At 45.0% G+C, this 20,494-nt stretch overlaps 1 protein-coding gene across 2 annotated transcripts in view; it reads right to left on the minus strand.

The window, feature by feature from the left end:
- Positions 1–20,494, minus strand: part of CAMKK2 (calcium/calmodulin dependent protein kinase kinase 2) — a 160,974-nt gene that overhangs the window by 87,279 nt on the left and 53,201 nt on the right. For both annotated transcript variants that reach the window (XM_063964424.1, XM_063964423.1), the window contains exons 2-3: positions 19,906–20,476; positions 1,317–1,364 (exon numbers count right to left, since the gene is read on the minus strand). In XM_063964424.1, coding sequence (XP_063820494.1) covers positions 1,317–1,364; positions 19,906–20,427 — 570 coding nt within the window. In that variant the 5' untranslated portion in view covers positions 20,428–20,476. The remainder of the gene's footprint in view (positions 1–1,316; positions 1,365–19,905; positions 20,477–20,494) is intronic.

Raw genomic sequence — 20,494 nt, forward strand, 5'->3', positions numbered from 1 at the left:
CGCCACTGGTTATAACTCCTATCCTGAATACGAATAATTCTGACACAAATTTTCTCCCAGATTATTGTTCTCTCTCTCAAATACCATAAAACTCCAAGCTTCCTAAAAGGCTTGCCTACGCTCACATCACAAGCTTCCATATCTCCAACAGCCTACCTGGCCCTCTTCAGTCAGGAAGTCATCCCCAACACTCCATGAAGACTGCACTGATTAAGGTACTTCACTTAGCTCCTTTTGGATTCATCATCACCTCAGTGTAAATGTAGCCCAGATTTAATTATACTGGCGAGGTCACTCACCATTTGTTTTAGTCCACATGCTTCATCTTGTCTGTACTCTCGCACCTCAAACTCAACTTTACACTTCTAACATTTTCATCCGTATTGGGGAATAAGTGTGCTCTATAGGCTTTTTAGAAATGCATAGTTAAATGTGTTTTAGTGGCATGTGGGGTGGTTGGACACATGTAGGGATTCAGACGTTAAAGTACAATCTCATTTTATACAAGGAAAATATTTTATTGCAAATTGGCAGATGTTTTGGGTTTTTTTTTAAACTTTTTATCATATGCATATAAATAAGGGAGGTGGCCATTGAATTTTATTATGCACCTACATGAGCGCACAATTTAAAAAATCCAATTTCATAAAAAAATATGTACAGAAGAACACATTATAGAATTAATTGGGACAAAAGGTATCTCAGATAATCAGTGTTTGGATAATTGGACATGTATTAAATTATTTATGTAAACTATTTCGTATTCTTCGGAATTTTAGGATACAATTTAGTTGCAGTGGACAGAGGCAAAGCACAATGGTAAGTTCAACTACCGCTAGGAGACACATTCCAAGTCATCGGTGGTAGATACGTACGTAGCAGGTGCAGGCTGTCTGGGCACCAGTGACTGTCACATGCTCCGAGGACAACTTCCATGATTGCACAATGCAACATAATTATACGGAAATGCCTGTCAGTGGCCATTGATGAAAGATGATATATCAAGCAATCCATCAGGGAATCAGATAAATTCTTCATGGTAAAAATCCCTGATTTGCCGATCCCGACGTGAAAATGGTTGAGATTTTGGGGAGTCAAGATTTTTTAAGAATTGCGTCAATCAGTCGGAGACGTATGAGGGCCTTTATAGCAAGGCCACAAAAATATATTTGGTTCCTGTAGATTGTGTTTGGATAACCGGCTCTTTGGATAGTTGGCATTCAAATGATCAGCATTCTACTGGAAATAATTCAGCCTTAAAAAACAATTGGGCAACCCTCACAGCACAGCACTGGCTGAGAAATGCATACACTCACCTTGCCAATTTCATCTTTAAGCCTGTACTGATTGAGCTGGACACAGTCCTTTATAATAAGAAAAGAAGATATATTGTTACCACACACATATTTGAATTCAAATTGTCAACATTGAGGAAGAGACTTTATGTTATATTTTAGAGACCTCATTTACCTCAGTTGGTAAATGAGGTCTCTGCAGAAGAGTGGCTGATATACACACACACACACACACACATAAATATATATATATGTATATATAAAAATAAAAGCCATATTAGTCCTGGTAAAATCTATGTAACTAAATGAAACATTGACATATATGTTTTAAAGTCATATTAATACCTATTAGAATTGGGAAGCACAGAGCCAAAAAACATACCAAATTATTCAAATCTATAAGAAATCTTAAGATAGTAATTAAGTAGAGTTTGGTTCTGCTTTCCAGGCCATTCATAAACATCAAGCTGGGTATGCATAGTTGCTAGACTGCCATTTTATAAACAAAAAATACAAATAAAAACGCATAGGGGTAGATTCAATTAGCTGTGGTGTATACCCTGAGCTATTCAACTGACTGTCAGTAAGCCGCAGAGGGTGCAGTTAATGCAGATTTTTGCTCGCAGCCTCAGGAGCTGCAAGGAAAAAGCCATGTTAAATGCACCCACTGGGGCTTATCACGCGGGGTAACCCATAGATTCTGGGCACTTAACCATAATCTATGGGTTAATGCGCATTACCCAGAGGCTGATTGATTCTGCACAATAGAATAAATATATATAAAGCACTTCTTTGTATTTGCATCAATAAAACAGGCAGTTAGAGACTAACTGCAGTGTGTAGTTAAAAATAAACTTACAATTCTTAAGAAAATAAACTGGAAGACTGTGCCCCTTCCTCTGTAACAAGCACTTCCTGCTAACATGCCTTAGGCTTTATTAAAAATAGGTGTTTGCATGAGCGGTCTGACAAAGTTCTTTCCTGTGTGCCAAAGATCTTGTGACATTATCTTTATGTGATCATTGCAGAAATCTTATTGTGTATTGTCACAAAGTTTGTCAGTAGAAAGGTGAAATACTCCATAAGTTATTTATATAGTGCTTATATTAAAAAGCACATTACAATACTATGCTGTTGATGAAGCCATGTATAACTATTGTGAATTTTTATATGTCTCTGGGATCCTGCCATGTTCCCCTTTTCCTACCCTGCCATTCCCCTTTCTCTTTTTTCTGTATCCCTTGAATACCTAAATTTCAATAAAAATTATGTCGTCAAAAAACAAAAACAAAAAAAAACACATTACAGGGTGGAGCTTACATAGCTTCTACATATTACAGAGGGTGTTCGGATGGAAGATAGATAGTAAATAGACAGTCAATAGACCATCACCAGATGGTCGACAAGGACTTAGGGTGTGTACACACGGTGAGATATTTTCTTTCGATTTTAACTATATAGTTAAAATTGCAAGAAAAGTTAGTGCAGATTGCAAGGTGAAAGTCACCTAGCGATCCCGATTCGATCCCGATGCGCGGTCCCGCCGGGTCGGCATCGCAAGAAATGATAGACTGTGCAGGCAAGTCAATCCTTGGTAGATCGGTGTACTATCTAGTTCATCTCACATGTCAATGACATCTCACATAAGCCAAAATCTCACATAAGCCAAAATCGTAAGCACACATAGTCCATATCTCAAGAAAAGTTAGTCAAAATCGGTGGTGCTGGGCTCCGGGGAGTTCAAGGGAAATCGCAAGTGAAAATCGGGCATAGCAAGGATCTCACTGTGTGTATACACCCTTAAGTTGACATGGTCAAAAAGGATGATGTGCTAATTGTCAAGACAAAAAATGTTGACACATTATTTTTCATGATTTTAAGGGTTAGGATTAAGGTTAGGCTGCCGGAGGGGATGGTTAGGGTTAGGCTGCAGAAGGGGAGGGCTAGGCTTATTCACTATCTAGACACTGCCAATCTTTTAATCCAAACCAGTTACAGAGTTTAACAGACTGGACCTTACAATTTATGAATGATATTCACGTACTGTGACAAACAGGGTAGTTTGTCCCAGTGTCCTATGTGGGAGTCTGCAGACCCATGTTAAAAACAAGGTTGATTCCTCACATATTCCTGCACATAGGGCCTAATTCAGACCTGATCGCTAGGGTGCGTTTTTTGCATCCCTGCAAACAGGTAGTCACCGCCTACAGGGGAGGGGGAAATCGCTGTGCAGGGGTGCGATCGAATGTGCAGGAGAGCTGCACAAACAGTAGTTTGTGCAGTCTCTGCACAGCCCAGGACTTACTCTTCCAGTGTGATGATCGGGGCCGGAGCGGACGTCAGAAACTCTCCCTTCAAACGCCTGGTCTCTCCTGCGTTTCTCTGGACACTCCTTAAAAATGGTCAGTTGCCACCCACAAATGGACTCTTCCTGTCAGTCACCTTGTGATCGCCTGTGCGATTGCTTTTCTCGCAATCTCGTCGCAGCCCGCCGATCCCCGTCACTGCGGACCGACGCACTTGCGCATTGCAGTGCATACGCATGCAAAGTTCAGACCTGATCGCAGGCTGTACAAAAACGCAGCCTAGCGATAAAGTCTGAATTAGGCCCATAGAACACAGATACACAGGTGGAGCACATGGGTGTGAATAATTAGCTAGTGAGTGCTTGGGAGGAAGTATAAGTTCTGTAGTGGGAAATCATATTCACTGTACAGGACTTTTACAACAAAACCAAAACAATAAAAATAGTACTTCTGTATAGCTCTACATCAGATGTATAATGTGAAATGGATGTCTTGTCTCAAATAACTATATGTAATTTGTTTTTATTTCAAAGAAGTGTGGAATATGTTTTCTTGAACCTTCTTACAGATTTGGGAGTGGTGCCTAATCACAGAATTATCTTCACTAATTTTACAAGATAGAAGAAAACGCAAAAGATTTTTTTTGCCATTCCTGTGTAAGATAAAGCATTGGTAAATTAAAGGTATACTATCAATTTTTATGACAGTATTCTGATTTGCAATATATTTGGCCCCATATAACTAATAATCAGAAATGTAAAATGTTCAAAACTGCCCTAAGGATTGGTCCTTTTAGACCAGGGGTGGGGAATCTTTGGCCCACCAGTGTTAGGGAACTCTAGCAATATTTGCGTGAGACGCCCAGAGCCGGTGAGAGGGTCTTCCGCCAATAAAAGCCATTCCTGTTTCCTTAGAGCTGTATGTGCTAACTGGTACTTGAGATGCCGCCTGGACTTAGGGGGTGATTAAGAGCTGATCGTAGATGTGCTAAATTAGCACATCTACGATCAGTTTCTCTGACATGTGGGGGGACGCCCAGCACAGGGCTAGTCCGCCCCGCATATCAGGCCCTCCCCCCGCCATGTTCTGCCCATCCAGGTGCAGGCACACAGAAGAGGCAGAATCGAGCAAACCTGTATGCATGCACATTATTTGGACATGCAAAATTAAAATGCACACATGGTGCTTGATTCAGTAGTGATTCAGTAGTGATTCATATTTTGCTGAAGATCATGATCTGCCTACTATGCATTAAGACGCACCATTTGAACATTGCAATCTGTGTCAATGCAACAGCGTCTTTAGACGAGGTCACTGACCACAAAACGTTTGCATCTGGCTAGCCACCCATGTTATCTCCCAGAAACGTCCACCATGATTGCACGCAGTGCGTTTTTGAGTGGTAACCATTACGATGCATCGCTATTCAACTGCATACACAGCCAATTGCTCCCGACATTGCCACTGTGTCCCCCTCTGAATCAGGCAGATACATTACATAAAATGGCATACTGTAGTACTCATTCTGCATCAGCCTCAATAATGGTGAACTGTTAGGATGACACTAATCCAACTATAAATTTAAAGCATACGAGTCCATGTTTATTTAGGGACAGACCAAAGTTAGACCAAAAGTAGCAATTCAATAAGTAGCAAATCAACAATATTTTTACTGATGTAAACCTCACAGGCATTTACATGAACCTTAATATGCTTCTCTAAGCAGACCATCAAATCTTCCATAAAAGTGCACGTTTCTAAAAAAGCTGGGTGGCTGGATAGTTTTGAGTCATGTATTTCCCTTAAGATGGATAGACTAAGATTGACTGGGACATTAATTTAGAAGATTCATCACATAGAGTCTCTGTCAGTATTTATTACATTTGAAGGGCCAAGCCTGGACCCAAAGCTGCTATTATTTGATCACTAGGGAGAAAGGAAATAATTAAAGCTGAATCTTCAGAACAGAGAAGCAGCCTTGATATTTTTAGTTACTGCTATAGGTGATGTTCGAGATAAAACTGTGAAATCCAAGGACAATCTAGCCTGCTTGTGTTTCAATCTTTTATCCAATTTCAATGCATTCTCTTTGTCAGCTTCTCTAGCTCTTCCTTCATCTCCTTGCTGAACACAGACAGGCTGGGGCTAGAAGGCTGGACAGTGTTGCTCCTGCTGGTGGGCTGAAGCCCCCAGGAACTCTCACTGGTCTAGATGGGGGCCAGCACCTGCAATCTCCTTCATGATCTCCTTCTCCTCAGACTGGTCAAGCGGGGCTGTGCAGTTGATTGATATATACAGTGGGGCAAAAAAGTATTTGTAAAGCCACCGATTGTGCAAGTTGATCCACTTAAAAAGATGAGAGAGGTCTGTAATTTCCATCATAGGTACACTTCAACTGTGAGAGACAGAATTTGGAAGAAAAAAAACTAGGAAATCACATTGTATGATTTTTAAACAATTTATTTGTATATTCTTGTGGAAAATAAATATTTGGACAATCAAAAAGTTTAACCCAATACTTTGTAATATAACCTCGGTTGGCAATTACAGAGGTCAAACGTTTCCTGTAGTTCTTGACCAGGTTTGCACACACTTCTGTCATGTTTTGGGGCTTTCGCCAGGCAACACGGACTTTCAACTCCCTCCACAGATTTTCTATTGGGTTGAGGTCTGGAGACTGGCTAGGCCACTACAGGACCTTGAAATACTTCTTACGGAGCCACTCCTTAGTTGCCCAGACGGTGTGTTTGGGGTCATTGTCATGCTGGAAGACCCAGCCACGTTCAATCTTCAATGCTCTTACTGAGGGAAGGAGATTTTTGCCCAAAATCTCACGATACATGGCCCCATTCATCCTCTTCTTCTCCTTTGCAGAAAAGCAGTCCCAAAGCATGATGTTTCCACTCCCATGCTTCACAGTGGGTATGGTGTTCTTGGGATGCCATTCATCATTCTTCTCCCTCCAAACACGGCGAGTGGAGTTTATACCAAAAAGTTTGATTCTGCTCTCATCTGAACACATTACATTCTCCCAATCCTCCTCTGGATCATCCAGATGGTCACTGGCAAACTTTAGATGGGCCTGGACATGTGCTGGCTTAAGCGAGGGGGCCTTTCGGGCGCTGCAGGATTTCAATCCATGACGACGTAGTGTGTTACTAATGGTAACCTTTGTGACTGTGGTCCCAGCTCTCTTGAGGTCATTGACCAGGTTCCCCCGCGTAGTTCTGGGCTGATTCCTCACCGTTCTCAAGATCACTGATACCCCACGAGGTGAGATCTTGCATGGAGCCCCAGGTCGAGGGAGATTGTCAGTGATCTTGTATTTCTTCCATTTTTTTATAATTGCGCCAACAGTTGATCTCTTCACACCAAGCTGCTTGCCTATTGTCGAGTAGCTCATCCCAGCCTTGTGCAGCTCTACAATTTTGTCCCTGATGTCCTTAGACAGCTCTCTGGTCTTGGCCATGGTGGAGAGGTAGCAGTCTGACTGTTTGAGAGTGTGGACAGGTGTCTTTTATACAGATAACCAGTTCAAATAGGTGCCATTAATACAGGTAAGGAGTGGAGGATAGAAGAGCTTCTTAAAGAAGAAGTAACAGGTCTGTGAGAGCCAGAAATCTTGCTGCTTGGTAGCTGTCCAAATATTTATTTTCCACAAGAATATACTGACCGCAAAGTTCCCACCATTGGATACAATGGAGCGCCTATGCGCTACATTGTATCTTCAGTGCGCAGCCTCAATCACACTACAGGAGCGCACAGCCAATCAGGAGAGTGCCACGACGTGGCGCTCCCTGATTGGCTGAAGGGACCCTCTTTGACAGGAGTCAGGGGGGGTCCCAGCAGTCGGGGAAAGGGGTCCCATGTGTAAACATGGGACCCCTTTCAGTGCGTGGTTCGGCTTTTTCGGTTTGTTTTTTTGCCAAGTACGTGGATTACAAAGAGGACAGAAGCTACCCTGGATTATGTGGGTATATTTTTTTTCTCAGGTACCCCGTGGAGTCTACATGGAGAAGTGGGCCGAGCCTCGTGTGAACATAGGTAAGTATGTATGTATGTAGGTGTGCATGTATGTAATAAAGTTTTACTGTCACGGTGTGTGTGTCCTGTTTTTTGTTGGGTTTTGTTTTTGTATTAGAGGGGGACAGCCTCGGGCTTCACCCCTGGCCCTGGGGTGGCTGGAGGGGGGTCCCCTTGATTTAAGGGGTTCCCACTCCTCCAGGGTACCCCGGCCAGGGGTGACTAGTTAGTGATTTAATGCCAGGGCCGCAGGGACCAAGATAAAAGTGTCCCCCGGCTGTGGAATTATCTCTCTGACTAGTGGAGTCCGGTGCTGGTTCCAAAGATACGGAGGACCCCTACGCTTTTTGTCCCCCGTATTTTTGGCACCAGGACCAGGCGCAGAGCCCGGTGCTGGTTGATCAAATATGGGGGAACCCCTGTCATTTTCCCCCCATATTTTTTCAACCGGGACCGGCTCAAAGAGCCCGAGGCTGGTTATGCTTAGGAGGGGGACCCCACACAATTTTTTTCAGATTTTAAAACAATTTAAACACCTTTTTAAGGTACACAATGAAGCCCTGCACAGGTCTCACAGATCCGTCCGGGATTCCTTGTGTTTTGTCAGGCAGTGTTTTACTTATCACTCCCGTAAAACACTGCCTGACATTACGAATCACATCGACATCAGAAAATACGAATTTGGAAAAGTCAGCAGCTTAGTGAATGACCGTATCAGGATTCAAAAAGTTGCAGTAAAATGCACCCGAAACCATTCGAGATCAAACACCCTTAAAAACGGCAAAAACACAAATCTTTGTAAATATACCCCCATGAGTATAGGAAGTGCACATGCCCACAGTAATTCAAAATTGGTCGCAAGGTCTGTGTAAATTTTTGATGCCAAATCCTGCCTGCTATTGAATATGCTCCTATGAATTACATTTTTCCAAAATGTGTAAATGACTAAATAAAATCATAAACGTTACCTAAACACCCATTAATCCCTTACGTGTTCCCCCAAAAAGAGTAACTCTTTTTCGCTTTGTTGCTCTGTGGCAATAAGAACAAAATTTAAATAGATACTGGTATAAATTGGGATTGTGGGGAGCACCACCAACATCACAAATAACTAATATCGTGCTAGGTGCAGAATAATGAGTATTTCTTATATGGCTGGTTTGACATATATTTGTTTATCTTTCATCATATATAAACTCTAGTATATTTGTTGTCAATTCCTGTGCGGGATCACACCTTATATGGGGGAGGAAGATCCTGGACTGCTCACGCTAATTACATACTGTATATATTGGAAGGTGCTACCATGCTGGGACTTGTAGTTCTACAAAAAAGAAAATACAGTGCTGATGCACACTCCACAGTGGCAAGAACTGCTAGCCAGAATAATTATAGTAAACTCTGCAATCTATCATAGAGCAAATTCTAGGTTCTTGGTATACTTTTTGGCCGAAAAAATATTAGCCCATCAACCAGCGCCTAGGTGACCTCATCTCTGGTGGGTACCTAACACTAAGTTTAAATCCGGTGGGTGGGACCCCAACAAGACGAAGAAAGTCAGTCACCCTGAGGTATTAGTGAGTGCTAAGAAAGAAGCAAACAGCTATGTATTAAAAAATGTTACAGAGGTGAAAGGTGTTGGGAATAAAAGGTATGTATTAGTAAAAAATATATATTCAGAGTGTTAAAAAGTGCATCTGCACTGTATTTTCTTTCTTTGTGGGATCACACCTTAGTTTAGAGACTGTTGCCTTACCACTCTGACTGTGTAACCACCACTTACACCTGCTTAAAGGTTCCTTGTGGGGCCCTGGACCTATACCTTAAGATAGCCCAAAACAATGGGGATGCAGTTAAAATGCCGGCTGTCGGGATCCCGGCGTTCAGGAGACCGACGCGTGCCAGTAACACACACCGGATCTGCACAATGTCCATTTCTATTGCGAAAAGTGCTCTTCCATTCATACCCTTGTTTGATTTGTATAATATGGTACACTCTTAAATCTAATCCGGTGAAGATATTAGGTATCCTGAATTTGACTTTGAATTTGAATTTGAGTTTTGTTACAGAAGAAAGGAAATAATTTTATTCCTACCTTTGTAAATCGGGGTGAAGACCTCAGTCTTTGTTTTTTTTTTACTATGTTCTGATATTTAAAAGTGTGAAGGCAAATAAAAGTATACTAAAATATTTTATTCTGAATACTCTAGCACAGCTTTATTCTGAGTTTAGAACAAAGCTTAAGTATTTCCCGTAGGGGTTTTCAATGTGACAATCATATGAGCTTTGTGTTGGAAATATCTCATCAAATTAAAACAATAAAAAGTACCGTGTATACTCGAGTATAAGCCGTCTTTTTCAGCACTTTTTTTTGTGCTGAAAAAGCCCCCTCGGCTTATACTCGAGTCAGTGCAGTGGGAAGCAGTGGGGACACGGAGGGCAGTCAGTGCAGTGGGAAGGAGGGACACGGAGGGCACAGCGCGCGCCTCTCCTGTGTCCCTCCTTTGTCTCCGGCGGGTCTATTAAATGAAGTACCCGTTCGTGATCTCTGATTGGCTCACGAACCGGCACTTCATTTAACAGCCCCGCCACGGCCGCCGGAGACGCAGGAGGGACACAAGAGAGGCGCGCGCTGTGCTCTCCGTGTCCCTCCTTCACAAGACAGCGCGGGAGCGGCGGAGGGTAAGTTACGGTATACCTTGCACTTGGGGGGGGGGCATATGTGGCACTGAGGGGGCATATCTGGCACTGTGGGGGCATATCTGGCACTGTGGGGAAATATCTGGCAGTATGAGGGCATATCTGGCACTGTGAAGGAATATCTGGCAGTATAAGGGCATATCTGGCACTGAGGGGGCATATCTGGCAGTATGAGGGCATATCTGGCACTATGAGGGCATATCTTGCACTGTGCTGGAATATCTGGCAGTATGAGGGCATATCTGGCACTGTGGGGGCATATCTGGCACTATGAGGGCATATCTGGCACTGTGGAGGCATATCTGGCACTATGAGGGCATATCTGGCACTATGAGGGCATATCTGGCACTGTGGGGGCATATCTGGCAGTATGAGGGCTGTGTACGGCTAGAGCTGCATTTCCCACCGTAGGCTTATACTCGAGTCAATATTTTCCCAGGTTTTTGTGGTAAACTTAGGTGCCTCGGCTTATATTCGGGTCGACTTATACTCGAGTATATACGGTATACTACGAGTAGAATGGAAGTAACACAAATTATTATTCTGTTTATTCATAAGGCGTCACAAAAATCTTCTGAATGTACAATAGGCAAAGACGTAAATTACCAATAGGCAAAATAAAGGACATTCAATAAGCATAAATGCAAGAAAAAAGGGAAAGCGAGTATAATACTGAACATACGACATAGTGGAGTCTGGCTCAGCAAGGGTGGAGTTAGATGGAAGACTAGTTCTGTAGGTAGGTTTTTATGGAGGGCTTAAAACTTTGGAAAGTGGTAGAGAGTCTGACTGGTGGAAATGTATTTCATAGGTGGGGAGCATTAAGGAAGACATCTTTGAGTCAGGAGTGGGTTGTGATTAGAGGTGCTGGTCACTGACAGAGAAGAGAAGGCAGGTGGGAGTTGGAGTATGGATATGAGGGGGTAGGAGAGTCTGGGAACTATGTAAGCAAGGGTAAGGTGTTTAAATGACATTCTCTAAGGAATTAGGCACCAGTGTAGAGACTGGCACAGTTGGGAGGCAGAATCAGTGCAGCAAGAGGAGAACCTTGATGCAACGTTGAGAATGGTGTCATAGGAGAAACAGCTCAGGTAGCAGCGTTTGGTCAGAGGTTTTGTGTTTGTTGCACATAAAGTTCTTCCACTAACATACTCTAAACATCTATTTACTAAGCCTTGAAGAGAGATAAAGTGGAAAGAGAAAAAGTACCAACCAATCAGCTCTTGTCATTTTTTAAACACACCATGTAACATGGCAGTTAGGAGCTTAATGGCAGGTGCATGGGCAGCACAGACAGTGTAATGGTTAGCATTACTGCCTCACAGCACTGAGGTCGTGGGTTCTATTCCCACCATGACCCTAACTGTGTGGAGTTTGTATATTCTCCCTGTGCTTGCGTGGGTTTCCTCCGGGTACTCCGGTTTCCTCCTACAATCCAAAAATATACTGGCAGGTTAATAGGCTCCCAACAAAATTAACCTTAGCGTGAATGTGTGTGCTTGTACGTGTGGTAAGGAATATAGATTGTAAGCTCCACTGGGGCAAGGACTGAGGTGAATGGCCAAACACTCTCTGTAAAGCGCTGCGGAATATGTGTGCGCTATATAAATAACTGGTAATAAATAAATAATAAATAAATAATACTTTATCTCTCTGAGGCTTAGTAAATAGACCCCTTAAAATGTAAACAAATGAGCTATTATTTTGACAGCACAGCACTTATGGCAATAATGAAAACCCCAAAGCCGCTTATCTCCTATTCAGCACACTATATCACCTCTTGGTTTGCCAACCAGTGTCAGCTAAGCCACTTGCCACTCTTTCTCTGTGTCTGCATAGTCACTTGATGCAGAATCTCTCTCATACAGCTTCTCAGTTTGCAGTCTCTCTGCTTTCACGCCAAACATAAAATGACCTCTTCTCTGCATGTATGGTCAGATACCCTTTTGATCTTGTGAATGGGGATCCTGGACTCCAGGGACTGAAAAGGTGCCTGATTACCACCACCTAGCCTGTAACTGCACAATGGATTGAAGTGGAGAGAGAAAGGTGTGATAGAAGCTATTCAGAAGTGAAAGTGAGAAATGAGAGAATGGGTAAGACGTTTGGTGGGATCATGGGTGAGGAAGGGTCTTACACTTGTAATGTTTCAAAGGTGAAAGTGACAAGCTTGGGAGAGAAACACTGGGCATGGGGAAGGATGGAGGAGAAGGTGGCGTTAAAGGTGGCTATCAGGCAGCAGACATGAGGAAACAATGAGAGCATAGTATCGTCCATGAAAAGAGATAGGAAAGGTAGGGGAGATGTTGAGTTCAGTTTGAGACATGCTGATCTTGAATCGATATCAGAAAGAGAGAGCTGGAAACTTGAGAAAGAAGGTGAGAGATTTTGGGAGAAGATTGAGAAAGGAGATGGTTGCTTAACCAAATCTGCAGATGTATGAACTCAATTAATTATTTCTATCCCGTGTTCATGGACCTATAATAGTTAAATGGTGCCAGGCCTGTACTTATATAAGCAGAGCTGAGGTGAGCATCACCTGCAATAACAGCTGTTTATTAGCTCAACTCAGTGAAAGTGAGAAAGACAGAACTTGTCTCTTTTATTCTACAAATGTATTTAATGGGATACATATTAGGGATATAAGAAAGGATTGTTACCCAACTGCAGCAATCTAGTTTCTTGTCACTCAGATGAAGCAACCAGACTTTATTTGGGTTGTTTACCACCCCTTACAGTCCACAACTCTGGCACACCGACTGGGATTACCTGATGTTTTGGGCCTGTTAATACAGTGATATTAAGGCCTATTTCAGCATGAGTTGTAGTTGTGTGACTATTCACACAACTACAACTCATTACACTAACATGCGGAGGCAAGGCCGCCCCGCATGCCGGGTTTCCCCGTAAGCGCGATAACATGCAAGTGCTTTGCTAAGCAGTGAAGCGCTTGCATGATAAAGGTAGCCCCCTGACTAAGCAGCCTAGCTGTATAGGCAAACGGCGGGCCACCATGTTTTGGGTCGCAGCTGCTGTGTGTGATGTCACGCAGCCACAGCGGCCCACCCCGCAATGGTCCTGGACGCGCTTGTGTGGTCCGGACAACGCAAGCGTGTCCAGGACCATTGCGGGGCGGGCCACTTTGCTAAGCAGTGAAGCACTTGCATGATAAAGGTAGCCCCCTGCCTAAGCAGCCTAGCTGTATAGGCAGACGGCGGGCCACCGTGTTTTGGGTCGCAGCTGCTGTGTGTGATGTCACGCAGCCACAGCGGCCCGCCCCGCAATGGTCCTGGACACGCTTGCGTGGTCCGGACACGCTTGCGTTGTCCGGACCGCACCCCCGAACGGTGCATTGACGTCCACAAAATGTGCCATTGACGTCCCATCACCCCCCCAAACAGGACTTAGACTGCGTTCTGAAGGGAACGCAGTTTAAGACCTTGCGCATGGACACATTGGCATACACGCATGCACACATGTGCTGAAATCGCTTCATATCGATTTCAGCACAATAGCGACTGATGCTGAATTGGCACATTAGACCAATGCTGATTTTTTGTGTTTAAATAAGATTTTACTTACCGATAAATCTATTTCTCGTAGTCCGTAGTGGATGCTGGGACTCCGTAAGGACCATGGGGATTAGCGGCTCCGCAGGAGACAGGGCACAAGAATAAAAGCTTTAGGATCAGGTGGTGTGCACTGGCTCCTCCCCCCATGACCCTCCTCCAAGCCTCAGTTAGGATACTGTGCCCGGACGAGCGTACATAATCAGGAAGGATATTGAATCCCGGGTAAGACTCATACCAGCCACACCAATCACACCGTACAACTTGTGATCTGAACCCAGTTAACAGTATGATAACAACGAAGGAGCCTCTGAAAAGATGGCTCACAACAACAATAACCCGATTTAGTTAACAATAACTATGTACAAGTATTGCAGACAATCCGCACTTGGGATGGGCGCCCAGCATCCACTACGGACTACGAGAAATAGATTTATCGGTAAGTAAAATCTTATTTTCTCTGACGTCCTAGTGGATGCTGGGACTCCGTAAGGACCATGGGGATTATACCAAAGCTCCCAAACGGGCGGGAGAGTGCGGATGACTCTGCAGCACCGAATGAGAGAACTCCAGGTCCTCCTCAGCCAGGGTATCAAATTTGTAGAATTTAGCAAACGTGTTTGCCCCTGACCAAGTAGCTGCTCGGCAAAGTTGTAAAGCCGAGACCCCTCGGGCAGCCGCCCAAGATGAGCCCACTTTCCTTGTGGAATGGGCTTTTACAGATTTTGGCTGTGGCAGGCCTGCCACAGAATGTGCAAGCTGAATTGTACTACAAATCCAACGAGCAATAGTCTGCTTAGAAGCAGGAGCACCCAGCTTGTTGGGTGCATACAGGATAAACAGCGAGTCAGACTTTCTGACTCCAGCCGTCCTGGAAACATATATTTTCAGGGCCCTGACAACGTCAAGTAACTTGGAGTCCTCCAAGTCCCTAGTAGCCGCAGGCACCACAATAGGTTGGTTCATGTGAAAAGCAGAAACCACCTTAGGGAGAAATTGAGGACGAGTCCTTAATTCTGCCCTGTCAGAATGAAAAATTAAGTAAGGGCTTTTATATGATAAAGCCGCCAATTCTGACACACGCCTGGCTGAAGCCAGGGCTAACAGCATCGTCACCTTCCATGTGAGATATTTTAAGTCCACAGTGGTGAGTGGTTCAAACCAATGTGACTTAAGGAACCTCAAAACAACATTGAGATCCCAAGGTGCCACTGGAGGCACAAAAGGAGGTTGTATATGCAGTACCCCTTTTACAAATGTCTGAACTTCAGGTACTGAAGCCAGTTCTTTCTGGAAGAAAATCGACAGGGCCGAAATTTGAACCTTAATGGACCCTAATTTTAGGCCCATAGACAGTCCTGTTTGCAGGAAATGGAGGAAACGACCCAGTTGAAATTCCTCTGTAGGGGCCTTCTTGGCCTCACACCACGCAACATATTTTCGCCAAATGCGGTGATAATGTTTTGCGGTTACATCCTTCCTGGCTTTGACCAGGGTAGGGATGACTTCATCTGGAATGCCTTTTTCCTTCAGGATCCGGCGTTCAACCGCCATGCCGTCAAACGCAGCCGCGGTAAGTCTTGGAACAGACAAGGCCCCTGCTGGAGCAGGTCCTTTCTTAGAGGTAGAGGCCACGGGTCTTCCGTGAGCATCTCTTGAAGTTCCGGGTACCAAGTCCTTCTTGGCCAATCCGGAACCACGAGTATCGTTCTTACTCCTCTCCTTCTTATGATTCTCAGTACTTTTGGTATGAGAGGCAGAGGAGGGAACACATACACTGACTGGTACACCCACGGTGTCACCAGAGCGTCCACCGCTATTGCCTGAGGGTCCCTTGACCTGGCGCAATATCTGTCTAGTTTTTTGTTTAGACGTGACGCCATCATGTCCACCTTTGGTTTTTCCCAACGGTTTACAATCAGGTGGAAGACTTCTGGGTGAAGTCCCCAGTCTCCCGGGTGAAGGTCGTGTCTGCTGAGGAAGTCTGCTTCCCAGTTGTCCACTCCCGGAATGAACACTGCTGACAGAGCTATCACATGATTTTCCGCCCAGCGAAGAATCCTTGCAGCTTCTGCCATTGCCCTCCTGCTTCTCGTGCCGCCCTGTCTGTTTACGTGGGCGACTGACGTGATGTTGTCCGATTGGATCAATACCGCCTGACCCTGAAGCAGGGGTTTCGCTTGACTTAGGGCATTGTAAATGGCCCTTAGTTCCAGAATGTTTATATGAAGAGATGTTTCCATGCTTGACCACAAGCCCTGGAAATTTTTTCCCTGTGTGACTGCCCCCCAGCCTCTCAGGCTGGCGTCCGTGGTCACCAGGACCCAATCCTGAATGCCAAATCTGCGGCCCTCTAGTAGATGAGCACTCTGCAGCCACCACAGAAGAGACACCCTTGTCCTTGTCGACAGGGTTATCCGCTGATGCATCTGAAGATGCGATCCGGACCATTTGTCCAGTAGATCCCACTGAAACGTTCTTGCATGGAATCTTCCGAATGGAATTGCTTCGTAAGAAGCCACCATTTTTCCCAGGACCCTCGTGCACTGATGCACTGACACCTGGCCTGGTTTTAGGAGGTTCCTGACTAGCTCGGATAACTCCCTGGCCTTCTCCTCCGGGAGAAACACCTTTTTCTGGACTGTGTCCAGAATCATTCCTAGGAACAGTAGACGTGTCGTTGGAATCAGCTGCGATTTTGGAATATTTAGGATCCACCCGTGCTGACGTAACACTACCTGAGATAGTGCTACTCCGACTTCTAACTGTTCCCTGGACCTTGCCCTTATCAGGAGATCGTCCAAGTAAGGGATAATTAAGACGCCTTTTCTTCGAAGAAGAATCATCATTTCGGCCATTACCTTGGTAAAGACCCGAGGTGTCGTGGACAACCCAAACGGCAGCGTCTGAAACTGATAATGACAGTTTTGTACTACAAACCTGAGGTACCCTTGGTGAGACGGGTAGATTGGGACGTGGAGATAAGCATCCTTGATGTCCAGAGACACCATATAGTCCCCTTCTTCCAGGTTTGCTATCACCGCTCTGAGTGATTCCATCTTGAATTTGAACCTCTTTATGTAAGTGTTCAGGGATTTCAGATTTAAAATTGGTCTCACCGAGCCGTCCGGCTTCGGTACCACAAACAGCGTGGAATAATACCCCTTTCCCTGTTGTAGGAGGGGTACCTTGATTATCACCTGCTGGGAATACAGCTTGTGAATGGCTTCCAAAACTGCCTCCCTGTCGGAGGGAGACTTTGGTAGAGCAGACTTCAGGAACCGGCGAGGGGGAAACGCCTCGAATTCCAGTTTGTACCCCTGCGATACCACCTGTAGAATCCAGGGGTCCACTTGCGAGTGAGCCCACTGCGCGTTGAAATTCTTGAGACGGGCCCCCACCATGTCTGAGTCTGCTTGTAAAGCCCCAGCGTCATGCTGAAGACTTGGCAGAAGCAGGGGAGGGCTTCTGCTCCTGGGAAGCGGCTGCATGGTGCAGTCTTTTTCCCCTTCCTCTGCCCCGGGGCAGGAAGGAATGGCCTTTAGGTCGCTTGTACTTATGGGAACGAAAGGACTGAGTTTGAAAAGACGGTGTCTTTTTCTGCTGATGTGAAGTGACCTGGGGTAAAAAGGTGGATTTTCCAGCCGTTGCCGTGGCCACCAGGTCCGATAGACCAGCCCCAAATAACTCCTCCCCTTTATACGGCAATACTTCCATATGTCGTTTGGAATCCGCATCGCCTGACCACTGTCGCGTCCATAACGCTCTTCTGGCAGAAATGGACATAGCACTTACTCTTGATGCCAGGGTGCAAATATCCCTCTGTGCATCACGCATATATAGTAATGCATCCTTCAAATGCTCTATAGTTAACAGTATATTGTCCCTATCCAGGGTATCAATATTTTCAGTCAGGGAATCCGACCACGCGACGCCAGCACTGCACATCCAGGCTGAAGCGATTGCTGGTCGCAGTATAACACCAGTATGTGTGTATATACTTTTAAGAATATTTTCCAGCCTTCTATCTGCTGGTTCTTTGAGGGTGGCCGTATCAGGAGACGGTAACGCTACTTGTTTAGATAAACATGTGAGCGCCTTATCTACCCTAGGGGGTGTTTCCCAACGTGTCCTAACCTCTAACGGGAAAGGATATAGTGCCAATAATTTTTTAGAAATTAGCAGTTTTTTGTCGGGGGAAACCCACGCTTTATCACACACCTCATTTAACTCATCTGACTCAGGGAAAACTATTGGTAGTTTTTTCACACCCCACATAATACCCTTCTTTGTGGTACTTGTAGTGTCAGAAATGTTCAATGCTTCCTTCATTGCCGTGATCATGTAACGTGTGGCCCTACTGGACATTACGTTTGTCTCCTCACCGTCGACACTAGACTCAGTATCTGTGTCTGGGTCTGTGTCGACCCACTGAGGTAACGGGCGTTTTAGGGCCCCTGACGGTGTCTGAGACGCCTGGACAGGCACTAATTGATTTGCCGGCTGTCTCATGTCATCAACCGTTCTTTGCAAAGTGCTGACATTATCACTTAATTCTTTAAATACGATCATCCAGTCAGGTGTCGACTCCCTAGGAGGTGACATCACTAACCCAGGCAATTGCTCCGCCTCCACATTTTCCTCCTCATACATGTCGACACACACGTACCGACACACAGCACACACACCGGGAATGCTCTGATAGAGGACAGGACCCCACAAGCCCTTTGGAGAGACAGAGGGAGAGTCTGCCAGCACACACCAAGCGCTATATATATATACAGGGATAACCTTATATAAGTGTTATTCCCTTATAGCTGCTGTTTATATAGTTTTTAGCTGCCAATAGTGCCCCCCCTTCTCTTTTTTACCCTGATTCAGTAGCAAGTCTGCAGGGGAGAGTCAGGGAGCCGTCCTTCCAGCGGAGCTGTGAGGGAAAATGGCGCTTGTGTGCTGAGGAGATAGGCTCCGCCCCTTCACGACGTCCTTATCTCCCGCTTTTTCTGTAAAAAATGGCAGGGGTTAAAATACATCCATATAGCCCAAGAGCTATATGTGATGTATTCTTTAGCCAACCTAAGGTATTATCTGTTATATTGCGTCTCAGAGCGCTCCCCCCCAGCGCCCTGCACCCTCAGTGACCGGAGTGTGAAGTGTGCTGAGAGCAATGGCGCACAGCTGCGGTGCTGTGCGCTACCTTAGTCTGAAGACAGGATCGTCTTCTGCCGCCGATTTCACCGGACCTCTTCGCTCTTCTGGCTCTGTAAGGGGGCCGGCGGCGCGGCTCCGGGACCCATCCAGGCTGAACCTGTGATCGTCCCTCTGGAGCTAATGTCCAGTAGCCTAAGAAACCCGATCCACTCTGCACGCAGGTGAGTCCGTTTCTTCTCCCCTTAGTCCCACGATGCAGTGAGCCTGTTGCCAGCAGGACTCACTAAAAATAAAAAACCTAAAATATACTTTTATTCTAAGCAGCTCAGGAGAGCCACCTAGCCTGCACCCTTCTCGTTCGGGCACAAAAATCTAACTGAGGCTTGGAGGAGGGTCATGGGGGGAGGAGCCAGTGCACACCACCTGATCCTAAAGCTTTTATTCTTGTGCCCTGTCTCCTGCGGAGCCGCTAATCCCCATGGTCCTTACGGAGTCCCAGCATCCACTAGGACGTCAGAGAAATTCAATTGTGTACTTAAAAGACAAGTATTGTCTGATGTGTGTTATCACAGTGCTTAACAACGCTTTCCATGAAAGTGGAATTTTTGTGTCCAAAACTACAATTTAGGTAGCAGAATATGACCTCCATTAAACTCCAGATAAGACTTATTACATTACTATGTCAGGATATTACATCCCTTTTTAGGTCTCAGTCCAGTGCACATACATCTAATTAGTTTCCTATAAGATAAAAATAAAATGTTGTTCTTTTCTTTTTCTTCCTCCATGCTTTGGATTGTGTTGTTTCCAAATCTACCTGGTAACAGTATGACAATTCTGTGAGATGGAAATATGCTTACCTGGAAACCCGTAATGGAAACTCTGTGAGACTCTATTGTTGGTCTCCGTGGCAAACGTGGAGAAGACTGTGGAGAAGTCACAGGAGAATATGGAAGAGATGGGTAAATATATCGCCCATTCATGGCTAAGTTATCGTTTGGAGACTGAGCAGAGGGGGAACGTTCCTGAAGTGAAAGTTTTCTATTGGACATGTTGAGTTTGCCCCTCTGATCCTTATCATCCTTTGGAAGCCCTTCAGTATTCTCTGTTATAAACCCGCTTTCAGTAAGTCTATGAAAATCTGGTACTTCATTACAGTTCTCTTGGAAGTCTCCTTCTTGATGTCCTTTCTGCCCATTCTGGCCATGCTCTCTCTCAGAAATACTAGATTCATATTCTGTGACCACGATAAGCGATTCCATTCCAATGTCTAAACTCAGCGCCGAGAAGCTACAGACAATGTGAGGCTGACTTGTTGTTTCATGGTCATCTTGCAGGATGGCCCTCTCAGAAGAAGCCCTCTTGGACACGCATGATGACATGGTGTACAACCAAGCTTCACGCACTAACTTGATGCGATCACATTGGAACCTAGAAATATAAGAATGA

This window comes from Pseudophryne corroboree, chromosome 1, assembly GCF_028390025.1.
Source record: "Pseudophryne corroboree isolate aPseCor3 chromosome 1, aPseCor3.hap2, whole genome shotgun sequence".
In the NCBI taxonomy this organism is placed as follows: Eukaryota; Metazoa; Chordata; class Amphibia; order Anura; family Myobatrachidae; genus Pseudophryne; species Pseudophryne corroboree.